Here is a 25,503-nt window from a genome sequence, read left to right on the forward strand (position 1 = left end):
ACTCCACACATAGGAGAGCAGGATCTCTTCTCCAACTCTGAGCAGGTGGGTGTAGACTGCCGCTATGATATCTCCACACACTCCACACATAGGAGAGCAGGATCTCTGATGCTCTATCTCTCTACAGCACATACTGATGACCAACAAAATCAAATAGGAGTTCATAAAGCAGTCTGGAGAAGTGTAAATGTAATTACAATAGCTGTGACAAAGTAAAAACTATTAGTTGTAGCATGTCTGTGAGAGTCTCTGCTCCTGCAACTCTTCCTGCCCTCTCCATAGACTTCTGTGGGTTGCATGAGACAGCACCCTCCTCCACCTCCTGTTATCCATTTTCTTATCTCTGTTACTAGGGATGAACTTCATATGCCAACAAGCAGCAAACAGCAAGTTAGAATGAAGTGAGACTCCTAGTGGCTAGCAGCTTAGCTTGCGTATTACGCAATTCCAATACGCTAATGTGAGCGCCACTAAGTAAGGCAAATGTAATTGATTGCCTGCGAGTTACCATGTATCACACGGGCGTACAGTGCACGCGTAGAATGCGGTAATCATACGCCTCTATGAGCCTGGCCTTAAAAGAAATTGCTTTTCAATGGCCTGAGACAATATAACAAGTGATCTTAGACAAGCTAAACTCTGCTACATCTGTACTTTTATGCCCCACCAACATAAGCAATGATAACATGCAATATCGCACTGCAATATACACACGATTACAAGGTGAAAGATAATTGTAGGATGTAAAAGCGATGTCTAAATATTCAGATTTTCTGACGGCGCATAGAAGAAAGGTGATGAAACGTTTGCATGAGACCACAGAGCCCCGCTCAGCACTAATACATTTAACGTTTAGTTAGTCGGCGCACTTTAACATTGCCTTTTGTCCCCCCATCTCTTTGACAGCCGTTGCTTATACCTCCACTGTAATTACCAGCTAACAGATGTTTTGGCATCCTACTAATTAAGTATTCGTTAGTGAGAAATCAGAAGCCTTGTTCCTAACATATGCTGCAATCTGCCTGTTTTGTGGACCCATCAACAACAGAAGTGAAGTATATGGTCACAACAAATCTGCGCTCCGGCTTATGATGTGCCAGCTCACATTTACTTCTTTATTTTTAAACACAGAGATGTTAAATTTATATAATAAGAACAGAGCCAAGAAACCACCCGCTTCTCGGCAGCTACTTCCTGTTTTCTAACTGTCTCTAACAAATAAGAAAAGCTGTAAAGGAGGCGGGAGAACAACTGCTGCCGAGAAGTAGAGCATGGCCCCTTAAAGGGACTGTATGACCAAACTGGTTTTACATGTATTAAAACCAGATAGAAAGACATTTCTAATTATTCTAATCCGTTTTTATTTTCTGATTGTAGAACTTTTTACAACTTTCCAGCACTGGGGATTCCGCTCTTCTGCAGCATTCTGGACAGAAATGAACAGCGCCGGACAGATCCCATTGACTATAAAGGGGTCCGTCCACTGGTATTGGTGTATCTTGTCTCCACCATAAGCTAGGGTTTAGCTGGAGGGTACGCCCTGGTCACAACCCTAGCTGGCGATTGGCTGCTGGTGGTATAGTGCAGTTCCGTCCCCATTTCCAAGACAGCAGCAGCGGCTGACAACGTGGCACACAGCGCAGAAGACAGCGCCACAGACCCTTGCAGCCAGCTTCGCTGTTACTCTCCACATTGCCCCTGTGGCCACTGCAGCCGTCCCTGCTCCGGCGTGTCGTTCATACCTGGCATCCGCTATGGATTTCCCAGCAGCCACTGCAGGCGGCCCCGCTGCCGGCTGTCACTCTCCCCATTCCCCCAATGGCTGACGCAGCCGGTGCCGCTGGGACTGTCATCCCCACAAAGGCGCGTCGCTCATAGCTATCATCCGCTACGGTCACTCCTTCGGCCGCTGCAGGGGAAAACTCTGTCACTCTTCTCCCTGCTGTCACAGCTGGCCGACCAGCAGCAATAGCAGCCGCAGCTTCAGGGTTGGAACCGCTTCCAGCGGCATGTGTGGGGGGCCGGGAGGATGAGGCAGTAGGTCGAGCTCAGGAGGAGACGTCGGCAGCAGCCAATCAGCCACTGGGGACATGTCCTAAAACTTAGGACTGCTAAACCATGTCTGCACCCTTTATTCTGGTGGAGACATAATGCACACTTTTCACCTAGCTGATTGAGTTTCGGACAGAAGAAAAAGCACTGCATGCAGAACCCCGCTAATCTACTACCAATGGGCTCTCCTTAGGATAGGCCATTAGTAGTAGATCAGAGCATTATCACAAATATCAGACAGAAAGAAGAACATTCTGATAGCCACAAGAAACTTAAAGGGAAGCCGTTACCGGTTTCACGCTGCCCGAACCACGGCTGGCATGAACCCAGGACAGATTTGCACAGCGCCTCCCTGTGTATGTTGTATTCTGAAACACTACTGCGTTTCTGAATAAAAATACTTTAAAGTTTGTCTGTTTGACTCGGGGCCGGAGCTCTCAAGTCAGAGAGGCGGGATGTGTCAGGCTCTCCTCGCCCCCAGCATGCTGAGTGACAGCTTTCTCCTTAGACACAAGCATGGACAGGGTCTGTCAGTCATCTCGCTGCAGGCGGGTCGAGGCCAGTGCATTTGACTTGAGAACTTTATTACCGAGTCAAAGCAGCAAACTTCAAAGTGTGTTTACTCTGAAATGCAACAGTGTATCAGAACACATAGTCGGGGCCACTACACATATCTGTCCTGGATTCATGCTACCCGTGGTTCAGGCAGCATGAAACTAGTAACAGGTTCCCTCTAATGGGTTTGTCTCAGGATACCCCTTTCCATAAACCATACTGGAGCGCATTAGCCACCCAAGGCCTCCAGAAGACAAAGAATCATGGCATCCTCCAACAGACTCAAAGTTTTCCCTCCTGCTTGTATCAAATTTTGTAGCCTGTGGTTAAAAAACAAAAAAATCCTAAAAGAATATGGACCTGAGAAAGAACTGTGTGAAGAAGCCATAACTCACTATGAAACCAACAGTGATTTTAAGGCAGTGGTCCCCAACCTTTTTTGCACCAGGGACCGGCTTCAAGCACGACCATTTTTCCATGGCCCGGAAGGGCGGGGTGGGGCTTTGGTCATAAGGGGGCAGGGTTATGGAGGGACTTCCATCTCAGGACCTGCCAGCGCCGCTTTGTTCCCCAGCCGAGTAGCCTGTGTCATCGCATCTCACTGCCAGACGGCACTTCAAAGGTGAGACAGTCGTATAGCACAGCAGCGCCCCCAGCCAATCAGAAGCTGGGGGCATCTACAAATGTCAAGACTGCTGTATTATGTCACCACCCCTAACTTCCGGTGGCGACATAGTACAACAGTACCTGCCCCCTAACGCTGAAAGATGGCAGGCCGGGAGCCGCGTCTACTGAGGCCAGCCCACACAGTGTGCCCTGAGCCACCGCAGAGCAGAGCACTCTGTCAGTGTTTAGTGCTGGTCTGTGGCAGCACCGCGGACCGTTAAAAAAAAACCAACGGCCCGGTCCTGGTCTGCGGACCGGTGATTGGGGAACCCTCTTTTAAGGCATTTACATAATAAAGCACTTGGGCATGTTTATTGACTTACCCTCAGGATAGGTCATCAATAGTTGATCACCAGGGGCCCGCTGCTCGGGATCCCCGGCAATCAGCTGATCGCCCGGCCTGCTGTCAGTGCCGCAGGTCCAGATGTTGTCACTCTTACTGAAATCAGTTGGAGCTGAAGCCTTCTATTACACTTCTGGTGGAAGTGTAATAGGCAACTTCGCTCCCATTGCTCCAACCCCGATGGCAAAGCCGGGTCCTCAGCTGATTGCTAGGGATCCCAAGCGATCAACTATTGATGACCTATTCTGAGGATAGTTCATCAATAGTATTTGCCCAGAATATCCATTTAAAGCGTAATTCAGCTTTCCAAAAAATGTTCACATCTCACAGGGTCAAAAGTTTTGATTGCTGGGGGTCCGGGTGCTGAGACTCTTCCCCACTGATCACTACAATGAAGCTACTGAGCTGCTTATCCAAACACCATTAGTGCTTACCAGCTGAAGAGGGGCTCATAGACTTCCTACTGAACAGATCTTCAGCTAGCGAGCAGTGACAGCACTCGGAAGGGCACTTCAATTGCTTTAAGAACTGGCGGGGGTCTCGGCAAGCAGACCTCCAGCAATCAAAACTCCCAATGACTCTATGACATGTCAAAAAATGTTGTGTCTAGAAAAAGGGGGGGAAAATTTTATTAAAGGGAACCTTTCACCAGGTTCATGCTGCGCAAACCACCAGCAGCAGTGCCCCCTTGTACGCGTTATTCTGAAGCGCTGCCGCGTTTCTGAACACACGCACTTCAAGATCTGACTCGGAATGGAGCTCTGAGTCAACGAGGCGGGCTGCCCTGGCATCTTCCACCCTTCATAAAGACTGACAGGTCTCCCCCTATACACCAGCAAGGAGAGAGCTAACAGTCAACATACTGTGGGTAGGGAGAGGCTGGCGCTGCCCGCCCCTCAGACTCGGAGTTCTGTTTGGAGTCAAACTTAAAAAAGTATGGTCATTCCAAAATCCTGCAGTGTTTCAGAATAACACATACATTAAAGCATTGGGCATACCCGTCCGGGCTTTTAAAGACAGGTGCCAAGACAGGACATTTGTCTGTATTCAGCCTTGCATACTATGTTACTTTGTAGCATACTATGATCATATGTAATATTTTGATACATGTAGCGCTTTTTGTCCACTTCATGTATCCTACAATACTGCTGATCAATCTCCAGCTGCGGGCAAGAGGTAAATGATAGAATATGTGTGGCGTCAAGCCCTATTACATTAGTTGCATATTAATGCACATAGAACAGGGAGGGAGCATGCACGCTTCCAGGATCAAAAGCAGCGGCAAAGAAGTGAGGACAAAATAGATCAAAGTCTGCGAAGCACATGGAATTGAAAACAGGGGAGGGTACATAGAAGGGGGTGAGAGGGCAGGGAAAGGGGTAGAGTCAGATAGCAGTGCCAGAGGAGGGCAGAGCTGGGGAGGCGAAGGGAGGAAGAAGATAAGTGGAAAGGAAAAGAAAGACTGCACAAGTGACATAGAACAGACACAGAAGAGGGCAAGTAAAAGGGTAGGGAGTGGCAGCGAAAGGGGTGAGAGGTGGAGAGAGGGTTGGGAATGAGTAAAGAGAATAAAAAAGGGAGGAGATGACAGAAGGAGGAGAAGCTGAAGGGAGGGGAGAGATAAGAAGAGAAGGAAAGGGGTGAAAGAGGGAGGGCAGAGATGAGATGGGAGGTTTGTTGCAAAACAGCTCTCTGGAAGTGATGACACCAACAGAAAAACCTTCCAATAACTTCCTATGAGACCAACAGCAGTAGGAAGACTCAGCACAAGTACCAGAGACCCAGTGGGGGAGGCAGCTGAGAAGAAGCTCCACACCGGGATCAGAGACATAGGAAGCTGCACAGCACAGAAGTTACAGGAGGAAGCACAGCCCAGTAATGCACAAGACCAAGGTGGTATTGCACAAGAGTCGTACGAAAGGAGGTGCCTGAACGCAGAGAAGACGCACACGAGGACGCCGCGCCGCGCTGGAGAGAGCAGACAGGTTGAACGTATAATAAGAAAGCCAATGCTAGCCAAAGGATGCACTTAGGAAGAGGCAGGTGATAGAGAGCATATCCAACAGTAAGCTGTATGAGGCAGGAAGCATACAGAAAGAATACAAGAAGTCACCATATATAGCGGCGTTATCACATGAGGCTTAAATATACGCAAAAAGTAGAATTTCAGAGCTGAAAGGGCTCCACAGACTGTAATAAAGGGTCACGGAAGCACTTGTGCAGGGGGCATCGTCCCTCCAACTCCATGTCCTCCAGAGGTCCACCTCTCCCACCTGGAAGCCTGATGAACATGATGCGAGGACCAAACCCGGGAATGTACAGGAGCGCGCCAGGACCTTACCAGGTAATGCCACATGTCTGTGTAATGTCACGTACCTTTCATGAGCCTTCAAACATATACGAAAATTGTTTTTAAGCAGCAATTCCTAAATTAGAGTCGGCCGAGCAAATGGAAATCCCTCTTGTCCAGCATCTGATAATCCAGCAGCACAGAACTGGAATATATATATATATATATATATATATATATATATTCTTGCTGTAGGTTCTCCACCCTTACGAGGTTTATATACTTTTCTATGATAATCCAGAATATTTGATATTGCAGTATTTACCGTATCAGTATAAACCGATGTAGGATGAGATTCGTTTTACTGTATATTGGGTATACTGTATACTTGGGCCTAATGAGCATGGCCATCGGATGCACTGCACCCAATTGGATGCCATGTTTGAAGCATGGCTCTGTAGGTACGCCACCTCAGTACTGGATGGCGGCACATAGGTGCGATGCCAGTCGAGGGTACGGAGCTCTACAGGACGCTTCTTGTGCCATAACATAGGCTCTCTGCCACATGTACGAGGTGTTAGAAAGATGAACATGTGCAATGATCTATGGAAAAAGCAGTTTATTGTTGTGTCTTTGGGTGCTTTCCGTTGCCCGTCCCACAGCGACAGGTGGAGGCGAGATTAGGAACTCCGCATCGATGTACAACGCACCAGGCTAATGATACGTCATTATCTGCAGTAACAGACGTCTATGGGATATTCACATGTGTCTAGGTCAACCTCGGTTAATTAGTAATGGTCCTTTAACAAGCAATTATTCTTGAAACAAGTGAACTTGCCGTTTACTTTCAAACAGCGTCCGTTTACACGCCGATAATAGTTTACATTTTTTCGTCATCGCGTTCTGTCCAGCGGTGATCGGTCAGGGGGGTCTGGATAGGGCTGGCAATGGTTTGCAAACGACTGAACAATCGCCTTTTATTCAAAATGACTGGCAAACAATGAACGATGACTTTTATGCCTGCACAAAATCAACAACCAATGATAAGTGAACAAATGTTCATTCATCGTACAATCATCGGCCGAGTTTACACTGAAAGATTATTGTTCTTCGCGCCAGCAGCCCGACTCTTCTGGTGGGCATCTCCCATTTATCTCTGTGGGTGATGGTCCTGTAGAGTCAAGCTGTTGGCATGCAATGACTGGGATGCCGTGGGAATGGAGACCAGATGAGTATGACAAGAGGAGACCAGGTGAGTATGAGAAGAGGATGCCGCAGGAATGGAGGCAGGGCAAGTATGAGGAGAGGATGCCGCAGGAATGGAGACTGGGTGAGTATGAAAAGAGGATGCCGCAGGAATGGAGACCGGGTGAGTATGAGAAGAGGATGCCACAGGAATGGAGACCGGGTGAGTATGAGAAGAGGATGCCACAGGAATGGAGACTGGGTGAGTATGAAAAGAGGATGCCGCAGGAATGGAGACCGGGTGAGTATGAGAAAAGCATGCCACAGGAATGGAGAATGGGCGAGTATGAGAAGAGGATGACACAGGAATGGAGAATGGGCGAGTATGAGAAGAGGATGCCGCAGGAATGGAGCCAGGGTGAGTATGAGAAAAGGATTCCACAGGAATGGAGACTGGGTGAGTATGAGAAGAGGCTCCCCGGACTCCCGGTCACCTAGACTATAAGCGCCGTAACTTAGTTTATGGTGCTGCTAGTCACTGACAGGTTCCCTTTAAAGGGGTGGTGCCAGAATTATTCCCTATTTACAGGATAGTGGATAACTTTCTGACCAGTGGGGGGACAGATTGCTAGGACCACCACCATCCCTAGGGGGACCTAAAGATGCTTGCATGAATAGCTGTGGCTGAGCATATGGACTGCTATTCATTGCAATGGAAGTGCCAAAAAGTAGCCAAGAGCTTGAACTTGGCTTTCTATGGCAGTCCCATTAAAATGAATGGAGTAGCAGTACACACTGGACCGTTCTCGTGATTGCTACCGCTCTCTGCAGTCGGACCCCCACCAGTCATGTCTGAAAGTTATTTACCATCCGGTAAATAGGGAATAACCCTCAGTCCTGGCACAACACCTTTATCACCATTGTTTCACATCACACAAGTTGTTGAAGGGACTTACAGGACACTGAGGGAAACTTTATAAAGCCTTTTATGCAAGTTTCTGTTGTAAAAAAGTAGCAAATTTTTGCACAAATGGGGATTTGTGGAAAAATGTGTGACTTTTCATCTTTTTGTGCTGCCCTCACTGCTTTTGGATAAAAAAAAAAGTGGATGGAGCTTTCAGGACTGACAAATTTATGTATAATTTAGGCCAGAAACTGGAAGAAATTATACCAGAAACATATGCCAGGTTGGACTTGGCATAGACTTCTATGCAGGCGCACGGAGGAGCTGAGAGGCGCCTGCTGGATGAAGAGCTCTTCATGTATTAGGTGTATCGTGCGCTGGGAAAAATCGTATTAAGACCGGCATTTGACCCTGCAGACCCTAGGACCGGCATTTCAAACCCAGGTCTTAATAAAACTTCCGCTGGTGCATTATGTGCCTAATACATGAAGAGGCGCACCGCACCTCTATGCACCGACTCAGATATGTACACCAGGTCTGATCTGGCCTCCATTCCTGGTCTAATTTACGCCAGCTTCTGGCATAAATTATACATAACTGTCGTGGTGTGGTGCCTACGCCCCCTTTTACTAAATTGTCAGACCACAAAAAGTTGCAAGTTTTCACGTAAATCCCCACCTGAGCAAAAATTTGCGCCTTTTTCACACTTTTTTGAAAACTTTTTTAAATGCCCCCCTGGGTATACATCTCCACCTGAGCCTTCTGTGATTCTTGGTAAATGGAGCAATAAAACGACTTAATTTAACTTTAAACGCAAAGCAACTGTCTCCACATGCCGGGTCGGGGGTATCCAGGGTGGAACGTGTACACTTTGAAGCAGGATTACCCAGAAAACCAAAAGCTAGAAGACAGCAAATTAATGTCAGCGCTGAGCATTGGTACTGACTAGGCCTTTGTTTAACTGCTGTGCCTCAACTTGTCTAAACTCAAGTGGAGTGACTTATAGACTCTGTAGGTGAAGGAAGGGGGGGAATAGAAAGTGTCTTTTTTTTTTCTTTGAGAAAGTTAGTAAAAGCCTTCAGAAGTGTAAGAAAGCTCATCAGGAGCGGTAATTCGGCTAGAGCTGAAGAAACATCTATGGTTTCATTCTGTACAGTTCTGAGAGGTTGTTGTCTAGTTATTGTAAAGGGGTAATAGAGTTCCTGAAGACAATGCCTGCCCATATGCCCCATGGGGGTATTGGGACATCATAGAGGGGGTCCGTAGCTGTTCGGTATAATTGCCTCCTGTTGTGGCGGACCCCAGTAAGATCAGCCGAACACCTTTGGGGCCACCTTGTGGAAGGGTCTGCTTCTGATGAGACAACTTGCAGTATCCTTCCTTGTTGACGTATTGACCATCACATCAGATTGCCAACAAGTTCTAAACCTTCTGCTACAACTAAATATAGAGCTGTGAAGCCGGCAGATTACATGGCCTGCTGCTCCCATGACAGGGAATGTCGCACCTATGTTTGTTTTCATCTAAACCAGAGGGTGAAACATTTTTTTAATAGGCTTTTATTTACCAATTGTCGATTTTTTTATTCTATGGTCCGCCAATGACTATGGGGGCGGCCATCTTGCCTGAACTGCAGTTAACCCCTTCGGTTTGGCCATAAGGACGCAACGATGTTTTCCTCCCCCCTTTTAAAAAATCGTAGCTCCTGTATTTATCCATCGACGTTGCTGGATAAGGGCTTGTTTTTTGCGGGACGAGTTGTATTTTTGAATGGTACTATTTAATCTACCATATAATGTACTGAAAAACGTTTAAAAAATTCTAAGTGGAGAGAAATTGAAAAAAAAATGACATTCCGCCATCTTTCGGTGTGTCCTGTTTCTACGGCGCACAAACTGCAAAAAAAATAACATGATAACTTTATTCTATGGGTCAGGACGAGTACTACGATACCAAACTTGGATAGGTTTTTTTGCTGTACTACTTGTATTTTTTTTTTTTAAAGATATTTAAAAAAATAACTTTTTTATTTTTTTGGCAACATAGTTGTGTGTGGGCTCATTTAGTGCGGTACGTCCTGATGTTTCCGTTGGTACCATTTTTGTATACAAATGACTTATTGATTGCTTTTTATTACATTTTGTCTTGGAGAGAGGGTGACCAAAAAAGCACATTTCTGGCGTTCTTTATTATTTTTTTTGGATGATGTTTACAGTAAATAAAGCATTACTTTGCTAGATAGGACTTTTACGGACGCAGCGGTACCAAATACATATTTTTGCTTTACTATTCAGATTCTTTTATTGAAAATATGGCAAAAGGTTTTTTTTGTTTGTTTTTTTTTTTAAATTACTTTTTTTTTAATAATTAGTAAAACTTTATTGTTTTTTTTTTTTACACTTTCTTTCAGTCCCCCTGGGGGACCACAACCAGCGATGCTTTGATCGCTCCTGTAGAGAGGAGGAACTAGGCAGCATTCATTGAAGTCTTCTTTATTAAATAGCCATGAGGAAGCAAGCAGCCACGTATCGACCCTGTGCTCGGGTCTTTATCAAGCTTGATAAAGACCCGAGCACAGGGTCGATACGTGGCTGCTTGCTTCCTCATGGCTATTTAATAAAGAAGACTTCAATGAATGCTGCCTAGTTCCTCCTCTCTACATTGCTGATCTACAGTGGACCCAGGGAGTCGGGACCCTAACTGGGCTATTGCATTGTACCTTGCACCAGCGGTGTGGCTGAACCCTTGGAGTGCTGCTGTGTTTCTTTTTTTCGCTTTGATGGCTCCTGCAGTATGGCGTAATGCTATAGGCAGTCTCCTAAGGCAGCCTTGGGGCCTTTCAGAAGGCCCCTGGCTGCCATGACACCTGCACAGCTCCCCTGATCTCACCAATGGGGGGGCGTACGGGGGATTTAAATGCCGCTGTTAGAATTACAGCGGCATTTAAAGGGTCAATAGCTGCGATCGGCCGCGCGGCCGATTGCAGCTATTGCCCGCGGGTGTCAGCTATAATAAACAGCTGACGCCCGCTCGCTGTATGGAGGGAGATAGCGGCACTATCTCCCTCCATACACGTCCTGCAATGGCAGGACGTAAAAACACTATTGGGCCGTCACTAAGGGGTTAATTCTCCACTTTTAAAAAGCCCTAACTTTTTTATTGTTCCATGGTGAGCTGTAGGTGTTATTGGCCCTATTACTAGGGTACATATACTGCATTATATAACTTCTGGAGGGCAGGGAGAAAAACCTCAGTTCTGTCATTGTGTTGTTTCTACAGCGTTGGGTCATGCAGCATACATGATATGATACATTCTCTCTGCTGGTTGGTTCGATTAGGATCTTATTAGGTGTTTCCACTTTTGCATAATAAAAACCGTTTTGGGGGGGAATTTTTTATTTTTTTTTATCGCTGCTCTCAAAGTCTCATCCCTTTTTTATTTTTCCATAGAGGGCTTGTTTTTTGCGTGGTGAACTTTAGTTTTTACTGGTACCATTTTGGGGTATAGATAGCTTTTTTGATCACTTTTATTGCGTTTTTGGAAGGCAAAATGAATGAAATAAGTATTTTGACTCAGTTTTAAGATTTTTTGAAACATTTTTTTGCTATGCAGGATAAGTAGTGTGTTCAATTTTACAGGCTGTTGCACATGCAATGTTACTAAACATATGGGGGCTTATTTAACTTTTTTTTACATTTTTTATGTCCCTGTGTACTTGTAGGGGCTTCAACCTGTGAAACTGATCGCTGTGTGAATACATTGCAGTACTTCCATACTGCAATGCATTACCGCTTATCATAGCACTCACAGACCATGGCAGAGCCGAATGCTATTGTCTGGTGTCCGGTTGTCATGGCAACCCATCAGTCCTGTGTTATTTACACAAGTGATTGCTGCAGGTAATAGGAAGTCAGATAGGGACATCATCATTGATGTCCCTTAAACCTACTTCCATGTGACAGGCTTATGGGACATCATCTGACCTTCTGGCCTGGTGACATCAGCTGGTGGCGTCGGAATACTGAAGCTACGGTCTGGCGCCAAGGTTAGTACATTATTTTTATATAGTTTTGGGCCCAAAACTATATAACAGAAATAACTCGGAAAACGTCTAACAGAGTTTAAAGGTATGACTTATGGCAGAACTCACAGACCATTTACACCATGGACAGGAGTTGACCCACTGACTTCCATCAGAGACCTCTCAATGAAACCCTGGGTATGAGTGTATCTTGACGCCACTGGAAGGTAGGGGTTTGACAGAAGAGAACGCCCCTCTCACACCCCTAGCTCCCAATAGGCTCAACATTTTAAGGTCCTGGAAGGCGCTAAAGCAAAGAGCTGTCAGGCATACAATGCTCAATGCAACGCAGCTTACCGCCTGTCCCCGCTCCCCACGCTGTGGCGTACCAGCTGTCCTCCTCCTAGTGTATGTGGCTGCAGGCAATAAGGGAGTGGCCGGCGTCCCAGTAGCCTCCATGCTATCCTCCTGCAGTGTCCGGGGACGCATGTGAGGGAGTGCAGCGCCTCTGCTGGCTCTCTGCTGTGTGTGCACCGCGTCTGTCACTTCCTGAACCACGGCGCTGTGTCCCTCTGCTGCCAACCAGAAAGTTCAGCACATCTGTGGCCGGGGGAGCGACTTCTGCAGCGCCGCCGGGAAACCCACTTCACGGCAGTGTGGCCCCAGTGATGCTGACCCAGCTCTGCTATTCAACACAGAGCGGGGTGCTGCGTTCTGGGCCACCGGCGGGGAAGGGCTTTTTTTATTCAACTGGGCTAATGCGCACCTGCAGTGGCGTCCCTGAAGTGAATAATGTCCAGGGCGCTTTGGATGAAAGCAACTTCCAGCAGCTGCTTGACCTCAGTGGCCTGGCAGGACCTGCAGGCAAGCCAGCTGGGCAGCCAATCAGGTGCAGGGGGCGTCACCCCCTGTCAATCTTGACTCCACCAGTACTTCCTGGTGGCGTCAAGATACACTAATACCAAAACCCTGCATGTGATGATAATGATGACTGCTGAAAAGTTTTCTCTACAGAACAGGAAGTGTCTGACTATTATTAGGCTTAGTGGTCAGTGTGAGAACTGCAGGATTTTAGGATCTTTATACTATATAGATTGTGACAATTAAATTAAAATATCACTAAGAAGCATTACAAATATGCTTAACATAACTTTATTTATACTATAGGTCATTATCTGATGACACATTGAATCTTATTTACTCATACTGTGAGTTACTCAAGGACCGTGGCCAATCAGCTGATCAGGCGTTTGATGTCAGTGCCGCAAAACACAGGTCAGAGCGGAAGCTGCTTCTCCAACCCCTGTCTAGTGGCCGGATCTTGTAACTGCAGGCATATCTCCCATTGATTTTACTGTGAGCCCTGCCTGCAACTACCAGCGCCAGCCACTACAGAGAGGTCAGAGCAGCAGCTTATGAATACCCCAGAATACTGCGGCACTGACAGCAGACGCATAATCAAGATCGCTGCTTTTTGTGAAATTAGCCTAGGTGCTAGAAAAGGAAACATTCTAACAGAATGGAATAAAATGAGCTACTAATAGAGATGAGCGAGCATACGCACTAAGGCAAACTACTCGAGCAAGTACTGCCTTTTGCGAGTACCTGCCCGCTCGTCTCTAAAGATTCGGGTGCCGGCGGGGAGCGTCGGGGGAGAGCGGGGAGGAACGGGGGGAGGGAGATCTCTCTCTCACTGTCTCCCCCTCGCTCCCCCCTATTCACTCCCGCAACTCACCGCTCCCCCCCGCCAGCACCCGAATCTTTAGAGACGAGCAGGCAGGTACTCACATAAGGCACTACTCGCTCGAGTAATTTGCCTTAGTGAGTACGCTCGCTCATCTCTAGTTACTAAGTGTATGTTGTCTCATAGAAAGTGTGTCAAATTATAAAATAAGGGCCTGTTCCCATCAGAATTAGGGGATTCCGTTTTTTCCTGCTCTGTTTGGAGGAAGCAGCACCCCTTGATTGAACGGTCCTGTTTTATGATGGAACCGAGCTGCCCTCCCCATTGACTATACTGGTGTCCATTCGACTTCCGGCCCGCAGTCCAGCATTTTGCCGAAATTTACAGGACGAAACAATGTAGCTTGTTGCAACATTTTGTCCTGTTTTCTAGTGGAAATCATTCGGAACCTCCGATGTTGGTCCAACCCCTTAAATTCACGAGAATTAGCTTTTAGAGAAAACTTTTCATCATTATCTCACTTTGATTTCCCTTGAAGTAAAACTTCCCCTCCCCGGCTCTCTACCATATGACTGCCTCATGACACAGAGCGACCACAAGATTAACATTCGCAACGCTGCAGCGAGAAAAAACAGAAAGTCAGCTAGAACGTACTAATCAGACACCCTCAGGCATTATATACAGAATGTATATATATATATATATATATATATATATATATATATATATATATATATATATATATATATTAGTAAGTTACACAGTATCTGCAGCACACAGCGGGAGGGATTGAGGGTCCGTCACTCGGGGTAGTACTTGGTAACATCTTACTCTACACCATGGCCCTGTACTTCTCTGCTCTCCCTCCCACGTTAGCAATAGGCGCGTTAAGTAGAACAGACACTTCCCAGCATGCACGGCTCAGCCTTTGGAGAGGAATCTGGTCTTTCCAGCTAGGTGAGGCATGTAAACAGCACACCTGGTCGAAGGGAGTGGAAAGCGGGAGGGAGGCGGCAGTTAGAGGAGTTAGTGGAGTCAAGAAAGGCCTCAGAGAAAACACACGAATCCAGAGTAAATAATACTAAAAACTGCCATGGTTTGGCTTAAAGGGGTATACCCATCATAGCCGGGATGAATATAGCCGTTTGTACGCGGTGGGCGGGATTACAGAAGGGCCTGAGCTCGCAGCTTTACTAGGAAGTGATATAAGGATACACTAGACGGACCAAGTGACCTTCTATTGCTATCAGTTTTCTAAGTTTCGGTAACTCGCCTTTAATTACAACGGCCGGCGCAGATGTTTCCGTAACTTCAGGCTGAGATGGGAATACCCCTTCAAAAACTAACATGCACGAACAAAGCCTTAAGGCCCGTGCTAACTGCCATATTACACCTCCAATCTTATGCAGCCATGATAGGGCAGACGAAGCAGCGGAGGGCTTTACTCTATGGAGTCTGACATGAAAAACAAATCGCAGCGGGCTTGGAGGTTGTGCTACAATGTGGCATTTAGTTTTTCTGTACCATGTTGTTTCACTGCCTCTCAGATCAATGTTTTTGCTTTTTCACATTTACCGCAGATGCCTAATAAAATAGTTTTTGACCTAAAAATTTGTGGCAAGCTGCAAAAAAGTGCCGGATTACAGAGCTATTCTCCTGTAGAAAACCATCCGCTCATATATGCAGCACACAGCGGGGCACGGACTCCGTGTGTGTGAGGTCGAAGGCTTTGTCGTACATCCGAATTTTGCTACATTTCTTGTAATAATGAAAAATATTACAGCATTTTTATAAACATGTAGCCTCAGACTGGTTCTTGGTCTCTCTCCTGTAGTGGAATCGCCCTTTTCGGGACGGGTGCTCCATCTGAGGGATTGGTTCACTTTGGGGTGATTCTGGTAAAATGGGTCAAAATTTACACAACTAATTGTTGCAATAGTACTGTCATTTAGTCCAGATCCAGATCATCTGCCCATTAGTTTGACTCCGAGTTTGGAACCTGCCACTTTCAGTCATTCTGACTAGTCGTAGCAGACGTGACAGTAATCATTTCATTCCTCTAAGGGCTTAATCAGACGACTGTATATCGGCCAGGTTTTCATGCTCGGCCGATATACAGTGTCCCTCTCTGCAGGGGGAGAAAGCTGGAAGAGCTGGGAGCAGTGCTCTGAGCTCCCGCCACCTCTCCACCCCTCGGCACTATTTGCAGTTGGGGCAGGATGGGGGCGGAGCTAAGTTCTGGAACAAAGCTCTGCCCCTTCCAATTGCAAATAGTGGCAAGTGCACTGCTCCCGGCTCTTCCAGCCTCCCCCTCCAGGCGTAGAAAACCCGGCCGATGTATGGTCATCTGAAGCCGCCCTTAAGGTGGTTTCACATGGGAGAGAAAATCATGTGATTTTCGCGTGATGCGAGAGTCAGTAAAAAAGCAGATTATGAAACCAATGATTTTCAATGGTTTCCTCCCCATCTGCGGTGTTGAAAGAACAAAAAATGGCGGCTGCTCTATCTTTCTGCTATGTGCGAATTTTTTAAATCTCCCGTGTTTCCCTATGGAGCCTCTTTTGTATTGCAAGTTTGTTGCGTTGCCATGTGATTTTAACATTAGAAAGTCCTATTGACTTTTGCAATTTAAAAAAAAAAAAAATGTGCAATTTTATCTCGGGCGACAAGATTGTCGCGAGATTATTCTAAAAAAAAAAAAAAGCATTGCTGACTTCCAAAAATGTCCTATATATTGTGGGTTCTTGCAGATTTTAGAAATGCATATCTGCAGCAGACGTCCCGCAGCCTAATTTTGCATGTTCTTTCCCCGTTGCATTATTGTGCAGGATGAACTAAGTCCACAGACTACAGTTTAATGGATGAGATTTTGGCACATCACACTGACGCTCCGGCCCTGATCTACCATGACAAGTGTCTACTACGCCCGTCTTGGTATAAACTGCGCTGGGCACACCTCTCAATGCATTTGTCGCATCTTAAGATTAAGTCTATGTTCCAGAAATCAGATGCCAGCTATGAATTGCCGTAGATTTGCACCAAGATTTACACCAGTTTCTTGAGGTATAGTACATATGGTGGGCAGTGGAAGACCAAACCCCCTCTTTGGAAAAGTGCAAAGAGTGGAATACAAATGTAATAAAGTGTTAAATCTTTTTGAAAAAAAAAAACATGCACCAAATCTTGCAACTTTTTAACATCAATAAACGAGCGCAAGTGCTTTGATAAATCCGCACCCTCGTGTTTCATAAGCAGAGTTTTCAGGAGTGGATGTGGATATATAAAAGTCACATACCTTACCGCTCCATCCACTTCAATGAGATAGAATGAAAAAAGTTTGGGACTGTGTTAGCGGGGAGAACAAAACTACATGATGGTATTTTCAGCTTTCGAACCTCTCAGGGTTCATTATGCCTGAGGAAGGACCCTGAGAGGTTGGAAAGCTTGCCATAACATCATGTATTTTTGTTAGCCATTAACCCTTTGCAATCCAATTTTGAATTCAGGGTTTCCTAGGGGGCTTTCTCTTTCTGCCATTTCACAATGGCGCCATCTGCTGGCTAGAGCCAGTACTGCGGTATGGGATATGCTGGAGAGGCCCCTGACAACAGAGCGGCCAGTATTATACAGTAAGAATACCCTGACGGACGTCTTCCGACATCGGAGATGTACAAGCTTCAATCAGACAGTCTTCAGACAGTGGATTGGAAAGGGTTAAAGGTATCATATCTACAAGATCACGTGGTTTCTCTTTCTGGGAACAATCACACTTCATGATGCATTCAAGCACTTGTGTGTCTCCAGCAGTCCCACTGGAATGCATGGAGCAGTAATGCGCACATGTGACCGCCGCTCCATTCTTTCAGGGACGTCCAGGACCTTTCCCGTGATCGGTGCGGTATCCGGTAGTCGGATCTTTACAAACAGCCGATCATTAAGCTTTTGTGCTGCAGTTCTGAGACGCCCTATAGCACCATGTGTGAACATGAGCTAATATTGGGTTGCAGTGGGTTCTCCCCCGTTTATCATACTAACATTCCTTTAACCCCCTAGTATTGACATGTAAAACTTTCCATTTTCTGTGGATTTTACTGCGATTTATATGTGTTTTAGCAGTTTTTTTACATGCAATGTCCGTGTGCTTTGCATCTGTTGTTCACTGATCCGCACTTCCTTTTTCTTCATATGGCCCCCATTGTAACGACGTTTAAAGCGGATCGCACTCACATGGCATTCAAGTGTGATACGTTTTTCTCACGCTCCCATAGACAATAATGAGCAATTCTTAAACAACAATTGCCCAAAAATGGGGCATCCAGCGATTTTTTTAAAATTCTGACTAAGCTATTGATCCAAGTGAAAAACCGCAGATGTGAATTAATGAATGTTTTTTTTTCTATGCAAGTTCTGTCCATCTCGGACGCGGACCGAACCGGCATATGAAAACCACCCGTGTGAATAGAGCCTTAGCTGTACAGACAGTTTAAGCCTTTATGCAGCTGAGGCCGGCTGCACATGAACAAGTCGGATTCCGTATGCGGGAGCCCACAGCGGAATACAGTTCTGACCCCGCGTACCTTCTCTTTCTGTATTGCAGATGACCACCGACACTCGCCGTCAGTCATGCGCAGTATAGATTGTATATTTTAAATATACATGCTCCCCCGTGCCGCCGCTAGGCAGTAACATGGGCACCCGCAGCCTATCTGCAATGTCAGTTGTGGATGGGCTGCGGGTCGGACGGCTTCCATTGACTTCAATGTTTTAGGGTTACATATGACATTTTGGTCACTATCTATTCCATGTTTTTGGGAGGTGGGATGAAGCAATTGTTTAATTATTTTTTTTATGTTTTTCCCCCCACGGTGCTCACTGGTATACATGACTTTATTCTGTGGGGCAGAACGATTTACGTAATATACTTAAAAAATTAATGTTTGTGTCGCCACATTAAAAGACCCGTAACGCTTTGATTTTATGGTCAACGGAACTTTATGAGGGTTTTTTTTGTGGTCCGATCTGCAGTTTTTATTGATAACCATTCAGGCTCATGCAGACGACCGTATGCGTAAAACGCGGTGTGGGTCACGCAGAGTTTTACCGGTCTATGTGAGGCAGCAGACAGATGGCTATCGCAACGTATGGCAGCTAGTGTACTGCGCATGGTAGCGTATCTCCAGCGTGCGGTCAAGCGGTGTAACTTTTGTGTTTTCTTTATATTCCCCGCTCTGTCTGGACAGCGTACCCATAGGAAAGAATATGACTCTCGCTGCGGGATATGCGGTGGGTACTGGTGCATTATGTCTCCACCGGAACTATGGGTGGAGACATGGGTTCGCGGGGCTCAGTGATAGGGAATGGCCAGGTCACGCCCCCAGCTGTGGATTGGCTGACGCGGTGTAGTAGTGCACACATGCAGCCTTTAGCCCTGTTCCTGGAGGCCGGGTGGGAGTGTTGCGAGGTTGCTGGAGGAGTTGGGCGGGCAGCAGCAGTAGCAGCAGGAGCTTCAGGGCCGGCCCCACTTCCAGCGCCATGTCTTCTTGGGGGTTGGGAGGATGAGGCAGGAGGCCGAGCTCAAGAGGGCACGTCTGCGGCAGCCAATCAGCCGCTGGGAGCGTTTCCTTATACTCAGGACTCCACCCATTATTCTGGTGGAGATATATGACACCAGTACCTACGCGGTGAAGTAGACCATGCTGCTATTTTTTTCACACACATATTGACACGCAGTGTTTACATGCTAATGTAAGTCCATGTACTTTCATTGACTCCATTTACCGCGTGTCACACAGCCGTGCATCACATGCATAATACTCTAAGATCACGGTCGTGTGAATCAGCCCGTCTTGATTACATACAACTTTTTGCTGCTTCTTATTCCAGTTTTGAGAGGCGGAATGAACAAAACAGTAATTATGTACTTTTTCTTTTTTAATGGTATTTAATTTTTTGCAGAGTTTTTTTCTTTTTAAGGCTAGTTGTCCACGTTCAAGTTATTATTGCGAGATCCACGGCGATCACACTCATGACACGTTTTCCATCGGAAAACTATGGAAAGCGCAGCCCGACGTCCATGAGTGGAGAATCATAGCAATTCTCCGCAGTGAGCCTACAAGGTCTGATCGAGGAGACCTTGTAGCGCTCCCCTCCCTCCTCCCCCGTGGCGGACTATCGCTAGCGATATTCTGTTCCGGCCATGGACAGGGGGCCTAACTTTGAATAACAAAGCACAAAATAAAACACTACATTTGCCCATTTCTGCTCAGTGTTCGTCTTCAGGTCTAGTGAGAAAAGTTTTAGTGCTGTTTTATGCTAGAAGTGCATGATATGTATTACTTATTAAATGAGTTGCATTCATTGGGGGTGTATATATTGAATACACTGCATAGCAGGGGTGAATTGTGCCCCAACTCTTTTCTACTACCCGGTTTTAGGCCGCTTTTGCTCCCGTATTACCGATAAGTGTTCAGGTCCAACCGCAGGTCTGCTGACCCGAACTCTCGGTATCATACCCACAATGCTGCGATCAGTAGACTCAGTCTGACGGAACACTCGTCACAACAGGCCCAACAATGCTTCTAATATGCTTGTGTGAAAGTAACTTCCCAGTGACCGCACAACTGTAGCATCACTGGAATTTCACAGGTTCCTCATTTGGATCAAACTTTTCAAAAGCCGTTCTCCAACAATCTGCCTTCAATATGGGCCTTATAGACGGACCATAAATCTTCTTCTGCTCATATACTCCATCTATATCATCGCATTCCCCTTGCCTTTGTGTAGATATTACACATTTGGAGGTAATTCCAGGTTATGTACAATTCCCGGCAGCCTGACTATAAATTACACAAGCTTTGGATTTAGTTATCACTGTTGTATATGGAAACATTTTAAGGAGAGGCTTATAAAAACATCCTTGTAGGAGATGCGGCTTTTAGATTACTCAGGCTTTGTGTGCACCAGATTTAAAGGGCCATGCCAGTGGCTTTTTTTTTGTCCTGTATTATATAGCTATCCCCCAGTATACGAGGGGTGACTGAAAAGTTCTCAGCTCACCCAATAAAGGTTGTCAGTAGTCCAAATGTTTATGGCTACTTTTCAATGTAGTCCCCTTTTAGGGCCACACACTCTTGCCACCGGTGCTGCAGGCCCATTATACCCTCCTTGTAGAACGTTTCTTCCTGCATGGCAAAAAAGTCCTCCAGCCATGACGTCATCATCTGATCGAAAATGGGTTCCAGCTAGATGTTTCTTGAGCTTAGGGAAGAGATGAAAGTCAGCGGGGGCCAAATCGGGTGAATAAGGTGGGTGCCAAAGCAGTTCAAAGCCACAGGACTCAATTGCACCCAATGTGTGTGCGGGCACATTGTCCTGATGAAATAGTACTCGTTTTGTCAACCTCCCGACGCGTTTCACTTGGATGACCTTCCTCAAATACATTCGTTGAGCAACATAATATGCTCTGTTTCACCTTTTTTGAGGTATTCAGCCAGAATAACACCCCTCAAATCCCAAAAAACAGAGACCATCACCTTGCCAGCTGATGGGACTGACTTGAACGTCTTGTGGGTGGGTGAGGAGGGGTGTTTCCACTGTTTCGATTGAAGCTTGGTTTCGGGATGAAAGTGGTGAACCCATTCTTCATCCATTGTCACAAAATGTTTGAGAAATGTCACAGGATCTGTCTCAAAAAGGGTCAAGTTTTCGGCTGACATGACGTCTCTCTGGCATTTGTTTTTTGCTGTTAAGTGCAACTTTTATGATGTGTCCAACACGTTCCTGAGATATGCCCACTCTCTCAGCAATGTAGCGTTCTGTCACACGCCGGTCTGCCATGATGATATCCTGGATTGCAGTGACGTTTTCCTCCGTACTGGCTGTTACCGGTCTTCCACTGCGAGGTGCATCCTGGACAGAGGTGTTCCCCCACTTGAATTCCGCCACCCACTTTTTCACAGTGGAACAGGAAGGGGAATCCTCCCCTAATGTTTCCATCATGTCATTATGGATCTCCTGTGCACTCATGCCCTTTCTCAGCAGGTATTAGATGACCGCACGCTTGCTCTCTTTTTCCATTTTTGAAGATGTTCACACCTTGGACACTTCAAACTCCAATATCTGAAACAAAAAAAAGATATTAATGAAAAATGTGGTCTGTAACCTAGCAAAGGCATGTACTATTAGTTGCTAAACTGACATTCGGCTAGGACAAGTATATTATGGGTGGGCTGAGAACTTTTTAGTCACCCCTCGTATATAAGTGAGCTGATGTTACCTTTGTTAGTTGTGTCTCTCTATCTGAAACTTTCTCCTCAGATGGTCATGTGACCTCGGTTCTGACCAGCTAAGATCTACTTGGGGTTGTGTGTGAAGTTTCTAGTCAATTTACCATTCTGTGTGATGCTATTACATGGATTTATTACAGAAACTGCCTAGAGGGGGACGCAGACACTCCTATCACAGATACTGATGATGATCACACAGCTTCTGTCACACCGTTATAATAGAGGAGATCACAGCTCATCCTCCTGACTGTATACTTAGAGTTCAATTACATGGGCAAGTTTCAGGCAAGTGCGATATTGGTCGCACAGTACCTTTTCGGCCTGCAGGGCATGTTCATTTGCTCACAGCAAACAAACGCACCGATTGAAACGGCTAATTAGTTCCAGGTGTGTTCTTTTTCCAGCGCAATTCCATAAAGTTTCACTCATCTCTTTACGTATTGCGCACCCTCCATAACTTCTATGGGAATCTTTGGTGCACAAATGCGCAGCAAGACAGCGCATGTTCTATGGTTCTTTATGCATCTAATAATGCGCGCACAAAATACATCCATGTCTACAAACCCATTGAGGTCAATAGCTTCTATTCACTGTGTATTGCGTGAGCAAATACCTTCCTGTGAAGCCGGCACATGCACGCATTTGCACTGCGGAATCTGCGGTCTGCGCCGCAGATCCGCAACAAAAGATGTTCATAGCGTGCTATGTAAAAATCGCTTCTTCCAGCACACTCACGGAATTGAGAAAAATTACAGCATGCTCGATTTCTGTGCGGATTCCACACGGACAGCTTCAATTGAAGTCAATGGAAGCATCTGACCCGCGGCCCATGTGCAATTGACATTGCAGAAGGGTCACGGATTCCACATTATCACCTAGCTCACGGGCCCAGGGACGGATTCCACTGCGGAATCCGACCCGTTCTGGTGCAGGCAGCCTTAGTTGGAGCACCAGCTTTGCATTTGTTTGACTGTGCATCAGAACGATTCCTGACATCCTCCTCTGACCCCTTTTGGTGAGGAATTGTTTTCATCTACAGGATCCCCTTACGCTACATGTTCTCTGTATACTCTCCACACTGTTACCCAAGAAAACCTCACACGGTTGGCAGTGACATCCCGGCCCCGGCTAGTCTAGCACCGATGACCCCGCCTCTTTGGAAGTCGCTCAGATCGGTAGATTTTCCCATTTAATGTCGATTCACACTGAAACTGATCCACGGAAAACTTGTCCCGTGATTTTATGCCGCACTCCAGGGATCATTTTCATTCAAAGAAGCTCCAATAGTAAAAGGAACGGCACTGTCATTTGATACCAAATGTATAATTACTATACATTTTTGCAGCGAGGACTCATTAAAATCATCACAATGCATCATTCAGCAGTAGAACTTTGCAATATATATTGTAGCAAGCGGGGGTACACTTGCCTGCGGATCGCCGCCCTCTGGCACATGAAAATGGCACACTACACGTGTAGAAACTGCTCAGGAGATGTGGGTTTCTTTATCTGGCTCCTGCCAGCCTTTATTTGTCATTACCGCAATCACAAAACACAGCAATATCATCCAACATCAATATACACTGTCCATATGCACCCCACTTGGGTGTGAGTCCAGGGTAGTCGCCCCTGTCGGACTCTGAACTCTGGACCCAGGACCGCCACCAGCCTGCAGCACCTCAGCTATGCTGCACTGGTCCTCTCTCTAACTTGATTCTGGCAGGAACAGACCCTTTTCTAGTTCCTGCTCCACCCCTTTGTGTTAACCCTCGCACCAGAAGTCCTGTCTGCAGCCCTCTACAGGCCCTTATGTGTACTGCACTACTACAATATATATATATATATATATATATATATATATATATATATATATATACATACCTCTCAAGACCACCTATAAAATACCTCACACGACTCCATTAAGTTTCCACACATGACTCCCATAACCCCTCCTGTACATCCCATTGTCCTAACACTCCCCCCCCCCCCCCCCCCCGTACATCCCATTGTCCGGCACACTTTTCCCCCCTGTACATCCCATTATCCGGCACACTTTCCCCCCTGTACATCCTATTATCCAGCACACTTTCCCCCCTGTACATCCCATTATCCGGCACTTTCCCTCCCTGCACATCCCATTATCCGGCACACTTTCCCCCCTGTACATTCCATTATCCTGCACTTCCCCCCCTGTACATCCCATTATCCCGCACTTTCCCCCTGTACATCCCATTATTCGGCACACTTCCCTCCCTACACATCCCATTATCCGGCACACTTTCCCCCCTGTACATCCCATTATCCCGCACTTCCCCCCTGTACATCCCATTATTCGGCACACTTCCCTCCCTGCACATCCCATTATCCGGCACACTTTCCCCCCTGTACATCCCATTATCCCGCACTTCCCCCCTGTACATCCCATTATTCGGCACACTTCCCCCCTGTACATCCCATTATCCCGCACTTCCCCCCTGTACATCCCATTATTCGGCACACTTCCCTCCCTGCACATCCCATTATCCGGCACACTTTCCCCCTCTACATCCCATTATCCGGCACACTTTCCCCCTGTACATCCCATTATCCGGCACACTTTCCCCCTGTACATCCCATTATCCGGCACACTTTCCCCCCTGTACATCCCATTATTCGGCACACTTTCCCCCCTGTACATCCCATTATTCGGCACACTTCCCCCCCTGTACATCCCATTATCCCGCACTTCCCCCCTGTACATCCCATTATCCGGCACACTTTCCCTTCCGGCAGGGTACCACATATTCCTCTCATCATCCATAATGTATGCCCCTCGGCCTGCACCCCCCATCTCTCTGCATGTAAATCACATTAGTTGTACTTTAGGCCGCACGAGGCTGGTGTGTAAATCACATTTCTCTACGTTTTGGGTCATCCATCTCCTCAGCAGCCACAGCTTGTACCGCCCGCCGGTGCTACATCACACTCATGCATGTATAATTCACGTTTTATCGGCAGCCGCAGTCCTGTCACAGACTCCGCGCTGCTGGGACTGTATGGCTGCGGCCGGTCTGACGTCATTTTTACATATTATTTACCATAATCCGCTTTTATTAACATCATGCCGTCTTATAGCGGCCATTACTCCAGTCTGCGCGACAGTACGTATATATATATATATTAAGCGCTGCGGAATAAGTTGGCGCTATACAAATACCATGATTTGATTTGATTTTTGATATTACACTCAAGTTCGGCACTATGGAGCAATTCCAGCAACCTCATTGGTTCTGATTCACAATTCCAGCAATCTCATTGGCTGTTTGGGTTCCCTGATTCAACCTGATTGGTTGTTATAGTATAATATAGATATATGCCGACGGGTACCGCATGGACTACTTCACCTTTAGTAATCCTAGAAATGCCTCACAGGTAAAGTGGTGGGAAATTGCCGCCCAAATATCAAAGCAATGCATCATGGAACTTGTAGTTTCAAAGGCCGGAACGCTGTGACCTGGTGATGACGGTGAACTACAAT

The 25,503-nt window shown here is 46.4% G+C and overlaps 1 protein-coding gene across 1 annotated transcript in view; it reads left to right on the forward strand.

Annotated features, from left to right (window-relative positions):
- Positions 1 to 5,238: 5,238 nt before the first annotated feature.
- The window catches only part of SMARCD2 (SWI/SNF related, matrix associated, actin dependent regulator of chromatin, subfamily d, member 2), a 59,261-nt gene continuing 38,996 nt past the window's right edge, over positions 5,239 to 25,503 (forward strand). Inside the window, exon 1 of the mRNA XM_066587515.1 lies at positions 5,239 to 5,960. Coding sequence (XP_066443612.1) covers positions 5,862 to 5,960 — 99 coding nt within the window. The 5' untranslated portion in view covers positions 5,239 to 5,861. The remainder of the gene's footprint in view (positions 5,961 to 25,503) is intronic.

This window comes from Eleutherodactylus coqui, chromosome 13 (genome assembly GCF_035609145.1).
Source record: "Eleutherodactylus coqui strain aEleCoq1 chromosome 13, aEleCoq1.hap1, whole genome shotgun sequence".
NCBI lineage: Eukaryota > Metazoa > Chordata > Amphibia > Anura > Eleutherodactylidae > Eleutherodactylus > Eleutherodactylus coqui.